The sequence below is a fragment of the Macrobrachium rosenbergii genome, chromosome 1, assembly GCF_040412425.1.
Source record: "Macrobrachium rosenbergii isolate ZJJX-2024 chromosome 1, ASM4041242v1, whole genome shotgun sequence".
Taxonomy (NCBI): Eukaryota; Metazoa; Arthropoda; class Malacostraca; order Decapoda; family Palaemonidae; genus Macrobrachium; species Macrobrachium rosenbergii.
Genome location: NC_089741.1, coordinates 6,680,231 through 6,701,776, shown reverse-complemented (window position 1 = coordinate 6,701,776; position 21,546 = coordinate 6,680,231). Strand labels below are relative to the sequence as shown.

Below are 21,546 nucleotides of genomic sequence, written 5' to 3'. Positions count from 1 at the left end.
TGTTTCCTGTCAAGACCTCAGTTGTCGTCAGGATGCCTGCTGGTGCAGTAGCCTCTGTATTTTACTTGGCAGTTTTAATGCACTCAAGGAGGGATAATAAGAGAAAGAAAAAGAGATGGGTAGGGAAGCTTTTAGGAAAAGGAGCGTGTCATGCTGACTTGCATCTGGCGTGTACAGTATGTATATGTATACACATATACATATGTATAAGTATGAATGTTTAAGTGTATATATGTAAGGCCTGTCCACACTAGGAAACATTGTTTGGAAACAAAGTTTGCAAACTGTTTGAAAACAGTTTCTTGGAAATTGTTTGTAAACAGTTTGGAAACCGTTTCCAAACAGCTTGGAAACTGTTTGCAAACAATGTTTCCTGTCCAGACCTCAGTTGTCGTGAGGATGCCTGCTGGTGCAGCAGCCTCTGTATTTTACTTGGCAGTTTTAATGCACCCAAGGAGGGATCAGAGAGAGAAAAAGAGACTGGTGAGGAAGTTTTTTAGGGAAAGGAGCGTGTCATGCTGACTAGCTTCTGGCGTGTATGTATATGTACATATACATATATACATATGTATAAGTATGAATGTTTAAGTGTATATATGTAATTATATATACATATACATATATACACATATACATACATACATATATATATGTGTGTGTGTACATTATACATATGTATATACACATATACATACACAGAAACACTAAATGTTTTCCATTCTGGATGGGAAACAAATATACAGTAAAAAGTGTTTCTAAACTGTTTCCAAACAGTTTCCAAACTGTTTGCAAACTTTGTTTCCAAACAATTTCCAAGCTGTTTGCAAACAATGTTTCCTAGTGTGGACAGGCCTTTATTATATATACACACACATATATACACGTATACATACATACACACACACATATATATATATATATATATATATATATATATATATATATATATATATAATTTATATATATACATACGTATATTATACATGTGTATATATACATATACACACAGAAACACTAAATGTTTTCCATTCTGGATGGGAGACAAATATACAGTAAAAAGTGTTTCTAAACTGTTTCCAAACAGTTTCCAAACTGTTTGCAAATTTTGTTTCCAAACAATTTCCAAACTGTTTGCAAACTGTTTCCAAACTGTTTGCAAACAGTTTGCAAACTTTGTTTCCAAACACTGTTTCCTAGTGTGGACAGGCTTTAAGAACCCGTTACGCTCTTCATTTAAGAACCCGTTCTTCGAACAATTTATTAAACACGTTCACCCAAGAACCCATCACGCTCTTCGAGCTACTAGATAGTTCATCCAAGAGCTCGTTCTCCAAACGGCTTAGATAAAGTCCGTCTTTCGAACTTGCTGATTACGCTAAGTCAGGATAATCTAGCCTGCTCCCTGTAATAGAAAAACTTCCCTCAACGCCTCGGGTTGATAAAAAAGAGTAAGAAAGAGAAGCCAAGGAAGAAAGAAAAAGGAAGGAAAGAAAAGCCAAGGAGAGCGAGACTAGCTAAGGAAGAGAGAGGTAAGCAAGAAATGATGGCTAGGGAGGAGAGGGATCGCACCCATGAACTCACCATGGCCGCCTAAGGGGTTCGTAAGATTACAGTCCGTTAGTCCGAAGGCCCGATAGTCCGAAGGCCCGATAGTCCGAAGGTCCGATAGTCGTAGGTCTAAGCCGGCATTCCGAGGCAAGCGCCCTCCACCCCCGCCTGATTAATCCCCCCGCCTCCATGGCTAATACGGCAAAATTGTAACCAGTAAACACCCCTAGGGTACGTTATGTTGGTATTTTTATGGGTGTTTACTGGTTACAATTTTGCCGTATTAGCTATGGAGGGGTGGGGGGCTGATTACAGTCCGTCGGACTATCGGGCCTTCTGACTTTCAGACTATCGGACCTTCGGACTATCGGGCCTGCTGACTTTCGGACTATCGGACCTTCGGACTATCGGGCCTTCGGACTATAGGGCGGTCACCGTTCGTAACCCTGCACCCATGCCTCCACCGTCCTCTATCACTGCCGCCAGCTCCATGATGCCAAAATGGGATGACCTGGAGCCCGAGGCCAAGTGGAAGAGGTCCTCAGGAATTTCAAGCCCCAGCCTGTCAAAACATCTGGAGGGAAAAGGCCGAGCCGCGTTCCGCTCCATCCCGTTAACGGACCATGAAAACATTGCGGAGGTCTGGATGGCCATAATTAAGGCCTATAAGCTCACTCCCGAAATATGGAGACAATGTTGGAGTGGACACCCGAAGGATCCAGGTCAAACATGAGCCAACTGGGTGTGCCATAAGCCCTGAGCTCTCATGCGGTGGCTAGAAGATTACTTCCCTGCCTATCATTCCCCAGTCTTCTGATTTATGTGATTAATTGTAAATATATTCCATTTAAAGTAACCCTAAGTGTTTATCTGCAACAATTCCTGGTTGAAACACGACTTTCAGCCCAACTGTTTTCTTATTAGGGTACTCTCTGACCAAGAAATTGCAGTCAGCTAAGCAAGGTGTAATAATAATTCCCCTGGACTTCAGCCAGACCCCCTGATTTGATCCCAGAGCAAGGAATAAAGTAAATAGATCAGTACCAATACTCTATATACAGTATATATATATATATATATATATATATATATATATATATATATATATATATATATATATATACACACATATATATATATATATATATATATATATATATATATATATATATATATATATATATATATATGTGTGTGTGTGTGTGTGTGTGTGTGTGTAATAATGAGGAAAGTGGAAAAGCCCATAGACTGTTTATATCATTTATATGTTTCATTTATACATAATAATAATAATAATAATAATAATAATAATAATAATAATAATAATAATAATAATAATAATAATAATAACAACAGATTATGCAGATAATACTTAATAACTGCAAAAATTGAGAATAAGTATACACAGCAACTAAGGAGCCAGAAAAAAAAATCCTAAAAATTCTGACTCAGTCAGATGTACCACATGCCCACAAGAGAAACTGAATCTCGCTGTCGCTTAACTTGGAAGAGCAAACAAACTTTGTATCGAACACCCTTGCTGGTGAGGTCTAAAATAATGAAAATATTTTTTTTTCGGTTGTTTATTTTACTCAGGAATATTCTCATTAGTTTCACTATACTTCAGTCCAATCAAATACTCGAATACCTTAGTAACAAAGCTGTATCATGCATTTTTACAAAAATAAATTATTCTGGAATAACAGAAATGTTCATCTGTGGAGATGTGGCAGAGTAAGACGTTCTACTTCCTGAAATGAACTCATGTAACGGCTATCAGTGATCAATCTAGGTAAATTACCCTCTATCCACTAATTAGCTAACAAGAAAAAATACAGGTGCTAAATTAAAAGGTTAGTGCATGGACAAATGAAATATTGATCTAGAATTTTTTCCCTAAATCACCTGGTTGTGGGATTGCAAATCATCCTGAATAAATGACTTGGTGGTACCTCTCCATAAGGCTCCATTGGCCATAGGGCCTGCACAGGGATGGCAATTCAGTGTAAACACAAGGGTTAGTGGGTAACTAGGAGGGTGGCATGATTGTTGGCAGTATCATACCCATGGTAACAGTTCACTGTATTTGTATGTTGGAAATACTGTGGGATCACTGTTTTAAATGCAAGGGAGGATGGGGCTACCTGTATGATCCAGCGTCAAAAACACCTGAATCAAGAAATAAACAGCTTGGGAGTTGGATAAGTAGGGGTTCCAAGAGCTTCAAATCACTGTCCATAAGAAGTTGAGCAAATGTAAGCACCTTACCTCTAGTATATTCAGCAAGAATCTAGGGGGAGAATCCAAGATAAAATGTCATTAAGGAAATGGGCTCTGAGGATTAGTGAATGGAAAGAGATGAGGCACCAAACTCAGCTGCACTTACAAAGAGAAATAAAGTATGAGAGTAGCTGAGATATAGGTGTACTACATACAATAGACAGAAATTCTAACAATGGAAGAGTTAGAAATTGCTTGTAATGGAAAAGAAATAAAAGTTGGTCAGTGCAGTAAATTTCCACTTCCTCCCCAAAACATAGATGGCGTGTTAGTAGTGGAAAGGACAACCAAAGATGAGTGCTAAAGCTAAGGTGAGAATAGAGAGGGAGATAATCTACAGTCACCAAGTAATGCAAATACATACAGAAAATCTATAACGCTTTAAGGGATTTTACTTAATTTGTGAAACTCTTCTCATAATTGCCCTAATGTGATGACAGAATGACCAAAGTACTATTTATACATGATCAAGGAAAGGAAAATAAAAACAAACAAGACAACAAAACAAGACCAAACAGCAGATGAGAAAGTGAAAGTAGGTCAGCACTCACCCACATTTGGTATGCAAAGTAGTGCCACATGTCCAAAACAGTGATGGCCAGGTCAGGTCTGAAAGAGGGCATCCCATTTTAACTTCTGGGACCAGACAAATCGAGGGAAACAGGTGATACCAGACTAGATGAAAATAGCATCCAGGGTTTTGGAGGTGACATTTTTATTTGCCAGTTGTACTCTTTGTGATGTCTTTTTCTATCTTTCTTTATTCTTCTTTCTGCTATTCGTTGTCAAGTTAAGAAGATTTACTTTCTTTAGAGATGCTTATCATTCTGGCTTTGTTATATAGTAGCATGTTTCAGTTCAGGGGGTTTGACGAAGACACAATGTAGTTTTCTTTACTTCATTAACGCAATAATAAAGTTACAGTAGTATACAAATAAATTGCAGTGCAAAGTTACAGTGAGTGTCAAATGTGACTCTGTCTTCTTCTATCAACCCACAGTTAGTGAGGCTTACAACCCCACCCTCTGCTCCTCTGCTACCCTCTCTGCTATCCTTTCTTCTCTCTCTCCTCTCTCTCTCTCTCTCTCTCTCTCTCTCTATTCATTCCTTAAAATCTCCCTCTATCTATCAATCTATCACTGTAAGATTTCTCTCTCTTTGTCCCTTTATTCAGAATTTCTAGTTATATCCCTACATTACACTCTTTACTGTCAAGATGCATAGAAGAGAACCTCTTTCCTTTCTCCTGCTTGCACATACAGACATACCATGTCATTTGCTTGAGCAGCATTATTGGTGTTAATGGTGGAAAGTTCCCTCTATGTTCAATCTGGAATTTAGTGGAAGATTAAAATTTGCCAATCAAATATAGAGCAGACTGAAGAAGATTTGGAAATCAAATAGACAGAAATTGCGCACATAAGTAAGATTATACATTAGCCTGAACACGAATCATGACATTGTAATGAAAATACATCTAAGATATTTTGTCAAGTTCAGAATAAAGCTTTAAATAGAACGTTATGAGTTAGGCAGTAGGATAAAGTGAAAAAAGATAGCACAAGGGAAATTACTGAAGTTCTCTTGTAGATGAGGTAATGATGAAGGGTAGATAAAGAAGGCTTGGATGTATCCTAGCACCACCCCAGGGAGAATCGTATGTGATAGCGTCAGCTGAGCTCTTACAGGCGCCAGCAGAGTGGGAAGACCCAGACTTATTTCGATGAGAACGATGAGATAGGGGACTGGGGATGAGCGGAGGATTCCAGAGAAGCCATTTGGGTCACACAGCATAGATAGCAATAATGGAGATGAATCTGGAAACTGGTGACAATGCAAGCAGTACAATTGACAATGTGAATGATAAAGACGCCGTTGGAAGTTGTAATGGTAGCAACGTATGTATGGTGATTACGGGCCAGGTGATGGCAATGGTGTTAGCGACAACGGAAGTTGCGTTGGTTAATTGTTCACAAGTGGTGCCATGTCAACTTCCGCTGGAACTTCCATTAGAGAAAGCAGGAAGTGAAAAATATAGAAATAAAAGCCCTGTAAAGAAACCGCACCCAGAAAAACTACCTGTGCTCTCTCTCTCTCTCTCTCTCTCTCTCTCTCTCTCTCTCTCTCTCTCTCTCTCTCACACACACACACACACACACACACACACACACACACACACACACACACACATATATATATATATATATATATATATATATATATATATATATATATATATATATATATACACATACATACATACATATATATATATATATATATATATATATATATATATATATATATATATATATATATATATATATACATACATATATATATATATATATATATATATATATATATATATATATATATATATATATATAATTTAAACCCTGGAAGGTCAGAAGATAGCAAGAACATTAAGTACAACGACTTAGAAAAGAAAAGTGAAAACTAAACAAAACAAAAGAGAAGCCAATGATGTCACAAAAGAAAACAGACAAGACAAGCGGCAAGAAGACAACATGTGCTGACCTTTCCAACCAGCCGCCGTAGCCTACTCGAGGAATAGCAACGAGGGTTTACAAAGAAGACAATCCTGGAACGGGTCCGAAAACCGTAATTCCTGCAAACTAAACAATAGGATTTACTAGATAATGGAATGGCATGTGAGTGAGTCCCTTAAGAAAGGAGAAGGAAGAACATAAATGGAAAAAAGAAAGAGAGAAGAATAAAAGCACCGCTTGTTTAAAACAGATACAGAACTGCAAAGACCAGGCAATGGTCCTGTCTGTATCCCACAGTTCTTTTGTTCCTTATAACAAGTTAATGGGAGAGAAAATGGAAACGCTTCCGAGCATACGAAAGAAAGCTCTCAAAGCAGAACATCAAAAACTCTTTAAAAACCCATTTATAAATATGAGCATCTTGTGATGTTATACTATCGTTGAAAATTAAATCTTGATAACAGAAATGAGGCTACAGTAGTCTTGAATATAAGGTTGTGAGGAAATTCACATGACAGTATTTGATATATTTGCATATAGTAAGAGTTGAAAATCAATTGAAAACTGAGCTCTATAATTTCAAACATAGGTTTACTAATTACTAATACTATTATTTTCCCTCGTTCACATGGATATATAAAGTCGAGAATAGTATATTTTACTAATTACAGAACTGGTACATTAGTTTTGTGTAATTTTCTCTCCCCCCCCCCCACAATATCTTGGCCCCACCTAGACCACCCCCACACTGGTGGAATGCCAGCTACGCCGCTGTATATGACATTGCATAGTAGTGCAACATGTAATGAAAGCAGAAGGCCTCAGTGCTGCAGATTTGTATATTATATGAAATCTATTTTTGTGCTGACCTCCATAGGTTCTCCCAAAGAAGCATAGCAACAAGTTATTTGCTGACTGAGATAAATATACAGAGACAATTAAGCAAGACCACACGACCGTAATCATAAGTTTCACTTGTCCTTTAAAAGATCATTTATTTATCTCATTATACGATAAAATCACCACTCATTTCATGTTTCTTGATCATATTGAGAGCGATCTTAGCAAAGACTTTTTTAAGAGGCGTTATAAGATGAAAAACATTGAGTGTATGACTGAAGGGTGTGACGCTTTTCTGTGCAGTCTCGAAACCTGCAAGAACTTGACCAAAACAAAGAAAATGGGGGCGACGATTTTTACTCTTCTCGAAGGTGAAATTAATGGAGGCTTATTGGGAGTTTAACGAGCCTGGGAACTTTTCTCCAGTTTCTTCGCTGCCCTCCCTGCCCTGCCTTATCATGTGAACTCCTCATCTACATAACGTTTGCAGGGGACCAGTTTTATGCCGCACATAAGAGTTCAAGAGGGAAGGGAAATAGAGAAAAAATGCTCAGGCATAGTTTCAGTATGTAAGCGAAAGGGACGATCCCAATGCTATGTGAAAAGTTTGCTTTTGTGAGAACAGAAGGAAAGGATCTCCTAAACCTTTTACAACTGGGATGAGAAAATGGTAAGATTATTTTATGTTTTTGCTTGTTATGAAATCCAAATCCTAGTCAACTCGCATGCTGGTCAATAAGGAAACTAGACGGAGCGTGAGCGTGCAGTTGAGATTGGTGTTGACGTCTTTCACTTATCATCACTACAAAAGAATGTTTAATAATCTGTGGATACCTCGTCCACATACCGGTTGAATATTGTGGTGAGCAAGGTTTTTTCAGATAACTTCAAGAACAAACAATCAGGCATAAAGGCCTACTTCGCAGAGAAGTCCAGCTTCCATAAGAAGCAAAGGGTAAAAACAACAATTCATGCATTCGTTGTTTCGTCACCCAAGAATGTCATAAAAGCGATTTGTTTTGTAGGCTTCTTTACAAGTGCGCAGAGACTTGTGATTCAAACCATCTAGACGAGGAAGCAGCACTTACAGAATCTTATTATCTAAAACCAGGATTTTGCCGTAGAGAAAGGGAGGTATATTTATTTCTCTCAGATAGAATAAGAACGTGAAACCCTGATGAATGAGAAATTACAAAGAAATTACCGTATAGAATGACGATGATCATCTGTTTACTTTCCACATTAGAAGTCATTTATTTAAAGGTAGATTTGAAAATTCTGCGATGATTCTGCCCTCTGGTATACATGTAGTAAACAGTAATAATTATAACTTGCCTAATGCAGAAGAAACTTATACGAATTAAAAATAAAACAAAAAAAAACTGGATCCCGATCATGAAAGGCTAATGTTCTGATGAGCGACAGAGTCACTGCAATACATTTTTCGGATAGTGACCAGACATAGACTTCAACAAGTAAGTCAGTATTTAAAGTAATATTGTTAAAAGACATGGAAAAGTCGAAGACGCGTTGGTTAATGCTATACCATTGGTCAGTGGAAATAAACCTGTCACTGAGCTAATAAATGCACAATGGACAATGCCATTAAAGAAAATGATTGGTGCGATTTAGTGGTGGCTAATGGAATGGGCAATCTATTCACCGAAGAAGGCACACTCGTCGTCACTGTCACTGTCTTCCTGCCTCATAAATATGACTTGGTACTTTTTGGTAATCATTCCATTCATTCTTAAAATGGAAACGGGATTTTCTGAAAGTTTAAGCGTTCATTTTTATTTATATTAGTACGTCTCCTGTATTCCAATTTGTAAAGGTATTTTTATCCTTTATTTTTACTATCAAGTCTATTATTTTTACCTCAAAGTTCGTTGTTCATTAGGTTATTTGGTTACTTGTATACTTATCTATTATTCAACCAGTATAGTAATTATTTAGTGGTTATCCTTTTTTCATATTACAGACACGCCTCTTTGCATACAGGAGGAAAAAAATGACTTTGCTGTTGCCAGAAGGGCGAATGTTACTGTTCCGTGTAAGGTCAGTGCAAATCCTTCAAATGTGACCTTTCACTGGGTGTTCAACAACTCAGCAGGGGCCATCCACATCCCTAATGATCAGTAAGTGAAAGAAAAACATTCACGTTGATTAGAAGGCTGGTAATTCTGTGCCTCGGGTACTGTAAACGTTCTACACCATAACTAATAAGTAATGACCTTGAGATGATAAATGTATAATCAGGCCGAAGGCATGATTATACTTTTTACGCTAGTTTAGAAGACTAACTCATAGCCTGAAATATTTACAAGTAAAAAAAAACATTTTAGTTCATTTCTTTTCTACAAAATGCATAAATAAACTGCTATAATTCTCATGCCATTAAAAATAAACTTTTTTCATCATGTTTTTCATACCTAGACCCATTATTAGAGATGCTTAGCTCTACCGAAATTTAATTTTTTCCATTTTTCCTGAATCATTTTGCCATTGGTTTTCGATGAATGTAAGAAAAAAATGCCGGTTTTTTTTATTTATTAGTTCATCTGTTCATTGTGGTCAAAAATTCAAGCATAATTACTTCCTCGAGACTTTCGTATTGGTTGTCGGAAGCGCTGAATCCATCCAACTTAGACAAAGTTTCTCACACAACTGTATTGATTTTTGTGTTTAACTTCCATAATAGAGAACTGTTTTCTTCTTCAGTAAGTTGCATTACCTTGTCCTCCGCACCTGGTTACTCAATATATCCTCATGAACGTTTCTGACAAATTTACCATCAAATATCTGATCCCTTTGGATTGTTGCAATTTATAAATATATTAGCCAGTTTACAGTCTTATTAGATCGCTGCAAAATTCATCACTTCTGTGATGTAACATGTATACTGAGCAATTATGGGAAAGTAATGAACATTGTAAATCCTAACCTACTTGCAGCTCTCACATTGTTCAGTGATTTGTAATTTGCTAAGCAGAAGAAAAATACATTATGAAGTCAGGTAAGTGCAGACCCATTCACTATTTTGAACATGGGAAAGCTACATGACTTCCTCTCCTTAGACACATATTAATACCTTATGGATAAGATTTGCTCTATTTCTAAAGCACTGAACCCTTGACTCAGATAAGGATAGATGTGTGGATTTGTGTCTGTGGAGAAAAGTTTCAGTAACTTTCCCACGTTCAAAATGGGGTATGGGTCAGCATGCCAATGACTTCATTTCCGTTTCTCTTTAGCTTACTTCGTTAGATTTACCTCATTTTACAGTATGGGACTTGAAGACAGCCTAAGATTTACAATGTTCATTACTTTCCAACTATTGCTCTCTACTTTGAGCACAGGAAATCTTCACCTTTTTTCTCTCTCTTTCTCTCTCTCCTTCCTTCTTTCTATGAGAGAATAGCACACATCAAACATAGACTCGCTCATTACACAACTGCTGTTGCATCTTATGATTTAATTCACAAAGTCTGATGGTTGCCTTTCATTAGCAACACATGCAATTACATTTATGTAATCAAATGTTAAAAATCTTTACGTTTTAACCTTCATTAAACTTCATTTATTTCAAGTTTTAACTGAGCAGTAATTTCACTGCACAGATCCCTTCAGAAATCATTCAACATCTTTACATTTTCAGGTATGTTGATAAAATGAAACTAAAGGAAAAATAAGAAAAAACAAAAAATAATAGGACTCTAACAAAATATGGAATTCTTTAGCTAAAATAACATCAACAGGACTGACTAGTAAGGGGAAAATGGAAAGAATGAAAATTATATAATAGTTAAAAGATAAAAAGATACTTTGACAGAAGACAATGAAAAAGGTTTAACAAAAATCTGCCTTTTGTATGTCACTCTGATCTGTAAACTAGTCACGTGTATAGAGGTTCTGTTTAAGTTTTAAGACCTTGCAATCCGATTTTTCCATCAGTCCGATATATGATTATTAATAATTCAGTGATTCGTGTAGTATAACATCTACAGTAGATAAAAGACTATTTGGCTTGATATCATAACCGGTATTACATGTAATCCCACACTAACTAATTTAATGTTTCAACACGCTTAACTATTCTGCATAAAAACAATGTGGTGTCTGTCATTAAAATAAAACTGACAGGCCGTTAGCAATGCGAAGACGAGTTCCACCATTCTCAGGTTCATCAGTGCAACAGATTTAGCAATAATGAAAATACTGCCATTCAAACTCATTCACTGGGAAATGTATAAAAGATGGACAGCTTCTCTTTCTCAGCTTAATTCCTAGTCAGGGTCACTGACTTTAGGGAGCCTCCAGCAGCTGTTTCTATCTTAAATGGCTCGTTTCATAATTGGTTTTGGCAGATGTATGGACAGATGCTTTTCCTGACTCCAACCCTCCCTGTTATCCGGACTTGGAACCGGCAATGAGTTGCTTGCTTGACCTGCACCCCAGCCCCAACCCCCAGTTGGCATAAATGAGCATGAATGTTACCGACATCAACTCAGTGCGGTGGGACAGCCCGATAGCTAAAGAATTTACACTGGCATACTAAAAATAGTTACAGAGCTATTGCGACTTTTCTCTCTTAGCTGATGTGCAGCCTTTGGTTGGAATGACATATTTTGGCATGATTTTACACGCTGCTTTGTGTTACATGGACACAGAGGCCTTTTACAAAATCAGCAATGGATTCAAGAAATGAATCTAAGGTCGTATGAGGCTGTCCAGAAGTTGAACAAAATTTATCACAATTGACAGCTCGCCAAAAGGGTTTCTGCATAACATCATTGTTAACGAGTTGGCTTAGAGGAAACTTTATTTTCCATTTAACTTAATGGTGCTCAAGGCATGGAACAAATTAAAATTATGGATTAGCTCAGTGTTTGACAGATTTCCTTATTTAACGTGTTCACAACACTTACTAAATTAACTGCCCAATATTGCAAGACGTTCAGATTGAGGAGGATTTTGAATGCATGACGATTACGATTATTTTGCTGGGATGGTCTTCTACTGGCAACATCTACCTTACAAAAATCACTGATTACAGTTTTTAAATCAGTTCTCAAGTCTGGGGATTAATATGTTTGACATCCAGTAGCCTCCTCTGAAGACTTCTCAGCACTGTTTCCTGCACTCTTCACACAGTCTACTTCACTTGCGTAGAGTACAGAATGTTAGCAGTTCCAGTGGGTAGTCATAATTCAATCGTCTTGTTATGAAGACACGCACGGTGGTACTATAAAGAATCCACGGTCTGGGGAACTAACAATGTCAGAGTTTGGGGCTTGAGCCATTCAGATACCTTCAGCTGGATGCACAGAATTGGGGCATGGGTTACGCAAGTGTATTTTGGTCCCGGTAGCGTGAATCTTCCTAGACGATGAAAGTCCCAATAGCACTAATCGGGGAGTATAACTATGTCTACCTGGGCGCACTGGCCATCTGGAGCACAGGGCAAATAAATTAATATCTCATGTCCTGATCTTTTAGAGGACTAATTAAACAGTTCCGAGAGACAGCTAAAGATTGGTAGGAAGATTTTAATAAGCAGTGCCAACTGTTCAGTGGTTGACGAGCTAATGAACTCTACTCATAGACACAAAATAAAGTACTGTGTTTAATGATGGAATAAAGGAGACTCATTAAAAGGAAACAAAACGGTCGTCTACTTCTTCCGAAACCTAAATCGCTAAGGATCTGTCTAAAGCACAGCCAGTTTTCTCAGCAACAGCTCTAAAGAGGAGTAACTTTATAAACTGTTTTCGCATCAAACGATTTTTACAGCAACTTTCCACTAGATCTGTTTCTTCATACTATATTTCGCAAAAACCTTTGTTCACTGAAAACATATTCCATTATTATACATTATTTCGAAAGTAATTTTGAAGACATTTTTAAATGCAGACTCTTATGGCCATGATATTTTTAATTCTGGGTTTTAAGCGTCTCTAGAACCATCATCACTACACTTTTTATCAAACATTACTCCTAACCGTTTCTCACGAGAAACACTACTCGATGGAATAGAGGATAAATATTAGATCCCTTGGCATATTAATTTTCATTCAGTGACAGTTTTTCTGTGCTGTCATAATGTAAGAGACCCGAAATTATTTGTTGCTTAAAGCTGCACGAGTCCGGTGTTTTGTGATCAGCGCCGTTTTGCGAACTAAACCCATTTCTTAAGGTGCCATTGCCCCTTCATCCATATCGGAAACGGTGCGGAATCAAGGAATGAAGTGTTTAGGCTTACTTCATTCTTCCCCATGAAATCAAGGTCTAAGCACCATTTCCCAGTTATTGCATGGACAGTCTATCATTCTCCGAATTTAGGGACACTTTATCCAGAACTTCTAATTCCTCCTGAATTCACTGATGCTGCTTCCTTGCTACTGAAATCAACTGGATCATTCCCACCGTGTATTCCTTCTTCAGTGAGGGACGCGAAAACTATAGGATTTCTTTTCACTTCACAAAGCAAGTGAATCTCCTCCCTCTCTTGGATTTACATTTAATATTTATTTTGATGTAAGTGATATATATATATATATATATATATATATATATATATATATATATATATATATATATATATATATATATATATGTATGTATGTATGTATGTATGTATATATATGCATATATACATATCTATATATATGTATATATATAGATAAACACACACACACACACACACACACACACACACACACATATATATATATATATATATATATATATATATATATATATATATATATATATATATATATATATATATCATTGAGCCTTACTGTGCCCAGGCCGTAGAACTGGAAAGGAAACATTCGTACTAATCAAAGGTTTCTTCATTTTACAAGTCAGATTTAGAAGCAGTCCATAGTAGACACCTTCAAATAAAATTAACTTATGTGGCTCTATTATTAAGTCAATTTTTCTATAGAAAGAATTATAAGCTCATAAAATTAGAAGAAAATCCGTTGGATCTATCAGTTACGACAAAAGATATTCAAATGTTCTTTTGGGCGTTCGAGCTGAATGTAGTGTAGACGCACGCAACAAATCTTGTGTTGTTATGAGCGCTGCAGCATTCACTATGAAGGCTGTCTTGAACAACGTGAAGAGCGCGCATGTTGCACCAGCAACTCTGGATCTGACCCGTGAGCACTTTTCAACTTTTTGGACACAACACAAGGATTGGATTTCCATATAAACTTTTCGTTCCAAAATATTACTGGTTGATGTTCTTCGTTAAGTGTCATGTTTACTCATATGCTCACGTGACTTTTTTAATTGTCGAGAAAAATACTGTTTTATGCAATTTGAAGATCTACATGCTTCCAACTAAGCCATAATTCTCTCAATACAAACTGAGGAGGAAACACTTTACTCTCCAAATATAAGAACCGAAGTCTCAGAACTCCTCCCTTTCTTTGGCTTTCAAAGAGACTTAAATCACGTTTCTCACGTCTTATTCATTTATCATCAAATTCACTGGTCATTTAAGGCTGACTCAGAAATCTCTCTCTCTCTCTCTCTCTCTCTCTCTCTCTCTCTCTCCCTCTTACACACACACACAAACACATACACATACACACAAACACACACACCCTGCTTGTATTAATTTGACAGATTTTTAAGTGCATGTGGGCGTCAATGTATGAATGCAATTGCAACCGGTACATAGAACATTTACACATTTACATAAATACACAGATATAAACCTATAGTTGACATTTACTTTTGTCTATAAGCAAAACAGAAAAAAAATTACTTTTCATTCACCAAGACTGATTTCCAGATACAGAGAGGAATTAAGATATTAATGTAGGAAATTGATCTTTTAAATTAAGCTGGCCTTATGCCAGCACGAGCTCTTACTCTGGAGAAGTTCTAACAAAATAATTGCAATAGCATATCCTACTGATAAGTAATGCAATTTTACCTCTTAAGAGGAGGAGCGTAAAATCGTTAAACGGTGGATGTGCCCAGTAATACTCTTTTCATGGCATCCAGCCAAGGGCCAGGAGAAACCGGGGGATGGAATGCACCAATAACATAACATGCAAAAGATCACATTTTCTAATATTAAATTCAGGTGTATTAAGGAACCTGACACTCAAAGAATTACAGATAAATCAAATCTTGAAGTGGAAGTATCTTCTTGTAGGATTAAGAAAACCGTATTTTTTTTTTACCTAATCTATAGTGCGAAAAAAGGTTTCATGGAGTTGGACGTCACTACAAATAATAATAATATTCAAACAGTCTTCACAGCTACCTATTAACTTCCTTAACTGTACTTAAACGCAATTTATTACTTAATCTCAATTAATGTCATCATTAATGTAGGCCATCGCTATCATAGAAACACCACGGCCGATATATGAACCAAGTCCGTTCCTGCCTGTAGAATCTGAAAGTCGGGAAAACCCGGGATGCTTCTTCGTTCCTTTGTTCGCTTCTGCGTGAACGACCAGTTTTGGAAATCTATTTAGATTATGACCGTCCTGCTCGTGATACCTTTAAAGTAAAGAATTTGTTATGAGACTGCAAGCAATTGGTGTGATGCTTAGTGTCACTCTGTATAGCCAATAGCCATTCATCCCATAAATAAAATGTATATTTCACTGCATGAGAATCAAGACAACGGTGACGTCACGGTAGAACTTGCAAAAGACGTCTGGCACAAGCACCAGATGTTTTTTCTTCTTCGGCAAAGAGATTGAGGGGCAAAGCTGTAACTAACTTTTCATCCAGTTTACTCTTATTAGCTCACTTTCCCTAGGTAAATTCAAGTTTTGGAATTGTATAATTTCGTTTGTGTTCCTTAAATGCCGATGCATTTCCACATCCGCACCTAATCGTGTTGAGATGAGACCACATCTCACGGTCATAAAGCCAGAGAAGATTTCTCGCAAGTTATCCGATGACTTTCGACGAAATTTAATTTCACATTCGTCAGAATCACATCAGCACATCAGCGCCAGTTTTAGATTGAATGTTGCTGAAAGCTAACAAATAATTTACTTTGTTACACTAGATAGGCTGCGTCGTTCCGTAGCTTCAAAGAGAAAGAAATAGGAGGAATAAAAATTCTTTCCACAACAAAAGAATAACTAAGCATGACTGGAGTGAACGAGTCATGACGTCACCACCAAACATGCAAACTAGAGACAGTAGAACACGACAGGATGGAAAATATTATGCATTAAAGGAAAGAAGAAGGTTCCAGAACAAATTTCGAGGCAACACCTCACATGCACAACTAAGAAATGACGTCACGAGTTTTAGTTGTTCGTTGGGCGAGCGGGTTCCGTTCTCAGCTACCACTCTGTTGGCCGGGAGTTCGAATCTCCGAGCGGCCAATGAAGAATAAGAGGAATTTATTTCTGGTGATAGAAATTCATTTCTCGCTATAATGTGGTTCGGATTCCACAATAAGCTGTAGGTCCCGTTGCTAGGTAACCAATTGGTTCTTAGCCACGTAAAATAAGTCTAATCCTTCGGGCCAGCCCTAGGGGAGCTTTTAATCAGCTCAGTGGTCTGGTAAAACTAAGGTATACTTAACTTGAACTTTTTGCACCAAAAGAACGGAAGAGAAGAAATGACCGAGCAGGGCGTCGCGTCGCAATGCGCACGAAGAATGATTTTAAAGGAACTGTTGACCACTTCTCTCATCAGTAACATCCGAATGTTACTGCTAATTTTCTTAGCAGTAACATGTCTTAAGACTTTCAGGAAAATACTTAAAACTGAACGATTTTGCCGTAAAATCAGTAGTCATACAGTATAATAAATATTAAAATGTATGAGTTTTCATTAGAAATTAAGGACATAAACACCTTTTGAAAATACTCAGTTTTAATGAATTACTGACCGTTAAATATAGTGATCCCTTCTCCGTTCAGTCTATCGGTAATATGAGGAGAATGCTTCATTAACTATTATTCAAACATAGTAACATCAGCTTTCGGCGCATAACTTGTGAAAAATAAGGCTGGAACTTTCCCTATCCTCCAAAAATAGGACAATGATTAAGTCATTTCATCCTCTGTGTTCTGTTATATATATATATATATATATATATATATATATATATATATATATATATATATATATATATATATATATTTCTGACTCACGTCGGGATCGAACCCAGGTCTCTCAGGTGGAAAGCAAGGGCGTTATCCACTGGGCCATACAAGTCTAAAGAAGTCGGAACCTGAGAGCAACTGCACCCAAGGAATTACCTGGGCAAGCTAACTGCTTGCATACCAGCGAGTTTTCCCCAACTTCCCGACTCAGCAATGACCCAATAGACAACATTTCATTCGAATTATCCCTTCTGAGTGAATAAGATAGAAATCATCAACACACAATCACGTGTGGAACAGAAATAAATTTCTGACTCACGTCGGGATCGAACCCAGGTCTCTCAGGTGGAAAGCAAGGGCGTTATCCACTGGGCCATACAAGTCTAAAGAAGTCGGAACCTGAGAGCAACTGCACCCAAGGAATTACCTGGGCAAGCTAACTGCTTGCATACCAGCGAGTTTTCCCCAACTTCCCGACTCAGCAATGACCCAATAGACAACATTTCATTCGAATTATCCTTCTGAGTGAATAAGAGATAGAAATCATCAACACACAATCACGTGTGGAACAGAAATAAATTTCTGACTCACGTCGGGATCGAACCCAGGTCTCTCAGGTGGAAAGCAAGGGCGTTATCCACTGGGCCATACAAGTCTAAAGAAGTCGGAACCTGAGAGCAACTGCACCCAAGGAATTACCTGGGCAAGCTAACTGCTTGCATACCAGCGAGTTTTCCCCAACTTCCCGACTCAGCAATGACCCAATAGACAACATTTCATTCGAATTATCCTTCTGAGTGAATAAGATAGAAATCATCAACACACAATCACGTGTGGAACAGAAATAAATTTCTGACTCACGTCGGGATCGAACCCAGGTCTCTCGGGTGGAAAGCAAGGGCGTTATCCACTGGGCCATACAAGTCTAAAGAAGTCGGAACCTGAGAGCAACTGCACCCAGGGAATTACCTGGGCAAGCTAACTGCTTGCATACCAGATAAGTTTTCCCCAACTTCCCGACTCAGCAATGACCCAATGACCCAGGTTCCGACTTCTTTAGACTTGTATGGCCCAGTGGATAACGCCCTTGCTTTCCACCTGAGAGACCTGGGTTCGATCCCAACGTGAGTCAGAAATTTATTTCTGTTCCACACGTGATTGTGTGTTGATGATTTCTATCTTATTCACTCAGAAGGGATAATTCGAATGAAATGTTGTCTATTGGGTCATTGCTGAGTCGGGAAGTTGGGGAAAACTCGCTGGTATGCAAGCAGTTAGCTTGCCCAGATAATTCCTTGGGTGCAGTTGCTCTCAGGTTCCGACTTCTTTAGACTTGTATGGCCCAGTGGATAACGCCCTTGCTTTCCACCTGAGAGACCTGGGTTCGATCCCGACGTGAGTCAGAAATTTATTTCTGTTCCACACGTGATTGTGTGTTGATGATTTCTATCTTATTCACTCAGAAGGGATAATTCGAATGAAATGTTGTCTATTGGGTCATTGCTGAGTCGGGAAGTTGGGAAAACTTCGCTGGTATGCAAGCAGTTAGCTTGCCCAGGTAATTCCTTGGTGCAGTTGCTCTCAGGTTCCGACTTCTTTAGACTTGTATGGCCCAGTGGATAACGCCCTTGCTTTCCACCTGAGAGACCTGGGTTCGATCCCGACGTGAGTCAGAAATTTATTTCTGTTCCACACGTGATTGTGTGTTGATGATTTCTATATATATATATATATATATATATATATATATATATATATATATAGATAGATAGATAGATAGATAGATAGATAGATAGATATAGAATATATATATTATATATATATATATTTGGGTATCCCATAGATAAATAAAGCTCTCATAGACATAAGATATTTCTGGGCCTTTGAAATTAACCTCCATTCTAAGCTTCTATCTTCATTTTCCCTAACTCCCATCAATGCTTCTCTCACCTTTCTGTTGAAATTGCTCTGCGTGTCCCTCAAAAATGGAGTTTTTAGGTCATTTCTGTTATGTTTTTTGATACCCCAGCAGTTGCTCCATCTTGTCAACAAAATCACCGGGGTCCATAACCACTGCTACACTTCCCTTATCCGTTTTACATATCCTAACATCTTAATATATATTTAATTTTCCAAGAGCTGATTGCAGTCTTTGCTGGAATTTGAACCTTTTCTGTCTTTGCCCAACCCATAAAGCATCTCTGCAAAAAGCTCCCACTTTCCCTTTTTCACCTTTCTCTGATGCCCCCAATCCCCTCCATATCTCAATAAACTTATTGTTATTTAGGCCATAGCCCAAAACTAACACTTCATCCATGCTCAGCAATCTACTTGAAATATTTCTGACCAGATCCAAGTTCCTATTCTTCACCCACCCTGATTTATCAAAAATAGCATTCCATCTTTTTTTCTGCACCTCTGAGTTACGACCTTAATGCAATTTTTCACATCTTTTAATACATTAGTTAGGCGGCTCGTGCTGTTGTATTTTTCCCCAAAAAGGTTCTTTATCCTCCTGTTCTTGCGCATAGTTTCTCTGGTAAGATCTTCCTCCTCTTGATTTCCTCTGCTAAGATTCCTTCTACATACGATGGAAAAAGATGTTCGTCTACGTCAGTTTGTACAGTCTTCAACAAGGATTTCAGGGCTACAAAATCGGCTACACACGCTTTCAAAAACTTGATCTTCTTTACTGCCATGCCGATTTTTATCCTTAATTTTTCATATCTTCTGACGTCGTAAGAGCTGCTCCTCCATTTGCGCATTTAAATATTCTAAACCAGTCCATTATAAAGCCAAAATGTAAACATAAAAAAGCCACACAACTTCACTGTGTACATATATTCTAACTACTCGTGTTAGGCTTCAATGAGGTGGGATGGTTTGGATTCCAGATTCTTTAATTTACAATTTACTAAATACTAGCTTTCGAAGACATACAGTTTTCTTCATCAAGTGCCAACGCACTCGGGTATGTGCTCCTCCCAAAACCCGTTGTTTTAATTTTTCTAATCCCTGGGATGATCTGCCTGTTGATCTTCAGGTCCTCTTGCCTTCCCTGCAGTCTTCTTGATCTCCTTGGTCATATGCTTAATCCTTGATTGTTCGGGATTACCCCCTTACTATCCATCTTATTGTCTGTGTTCTTAAAACTCTGGTATATAGTTTCAGAAGTGATCTTGGCCTCAAAATTATTATCTATGTCGCCCTCTATCGTTTTTTCATAGCAGTTGATGAGGGTGCTCTCTGTGATGGCTTCGATGAAAATTTTATTCTTATCGTCGTCTATGAAATCTGTTTTACACAGTTGGTCTTGTGCTTATGATACTAGCAGTGTTTGGCTAGTGCCAAGACTTTGTTGTGGTAGACAATGTTCTGTTTATGTTGGTTTACTCACTCCTTGCGCGATTTGCTGCGCTGACCAAAATATGCTTCAGCACAATTGTCACAAAGTGCTACAGTAGGTATACCCTGCCCATCTTCTCCTCCCCTTTGTGGGTATCTTATTTCTAGTTATCTTATTCCTAATGCAATTTTTATAATTCCTGACTAATCCAATATTTTTCGGTTTCATGTTGAAATCCATAATAATGTTATATGACCGTCATTCCAGTGGTGTGGCTATCTTGTGACATATATATATATATATATATATATATATATATATATATATATATATATATATATATATATATATATATATATATATATATATATGTATATATATATATATGTATATATATATGTATATGTATATATACATATATATATACAAAAATATATATATCTATATGTATAACTGAATCACGAAAATATGGAACGTGATGAATATATAAATAAAGACAAAATGCACGAAGGAAAGAGAAACAGTGGAGCACTGCAAGGCCTTTCGACTTCTGGTCCATTACTTAGCAGTCTGCTAAGTAAAGGACAAGAAGTCGAAGGGCCTTGCAGTACTATATATATATATATATATATATATATATATATATATATATATATATATATATATATATATATATATATATATATATATATATATATATGTGTGTGTGTGTGTGTGTGTGTGTGTGTATGTATGTATGTATGTATGTATGTATATATATATGTGTGTGTGTATCTATGTATGCATGAATGTATGTATATATGTAGCTGTAATAATCACACTGCCCTCTTCTCAATTTCTTCACACTTTTTGGGTAAGCTTGTCACTACAAAACGTAGGATCCAAATGAAGAACCACATGAAGAAATTCTGAT

General features: G+C 37.3%; 1 protein-coding gene across 1 annotated transcript in view; it reads left to right on the top strand.

Moving 5' to 3' along the window:
• Positions 1-21,546, top strand: part of LOC136851922 (uncharacterized) — a 489,330-nt gene that overhangs the window by 342,816 nt on the left and 124,968 nt on the right. Inside the window, exon 10 of the mRNA XM_067126612.1 lies at positions 9,163-9,319. Coding sequence (XP_066982713.1) covers positions 9,163-9,319 — 157 coding nt within the window. The remainder of the gene's footprint in view (positions 1-9,162; positions 9,320-21,546) is intronic.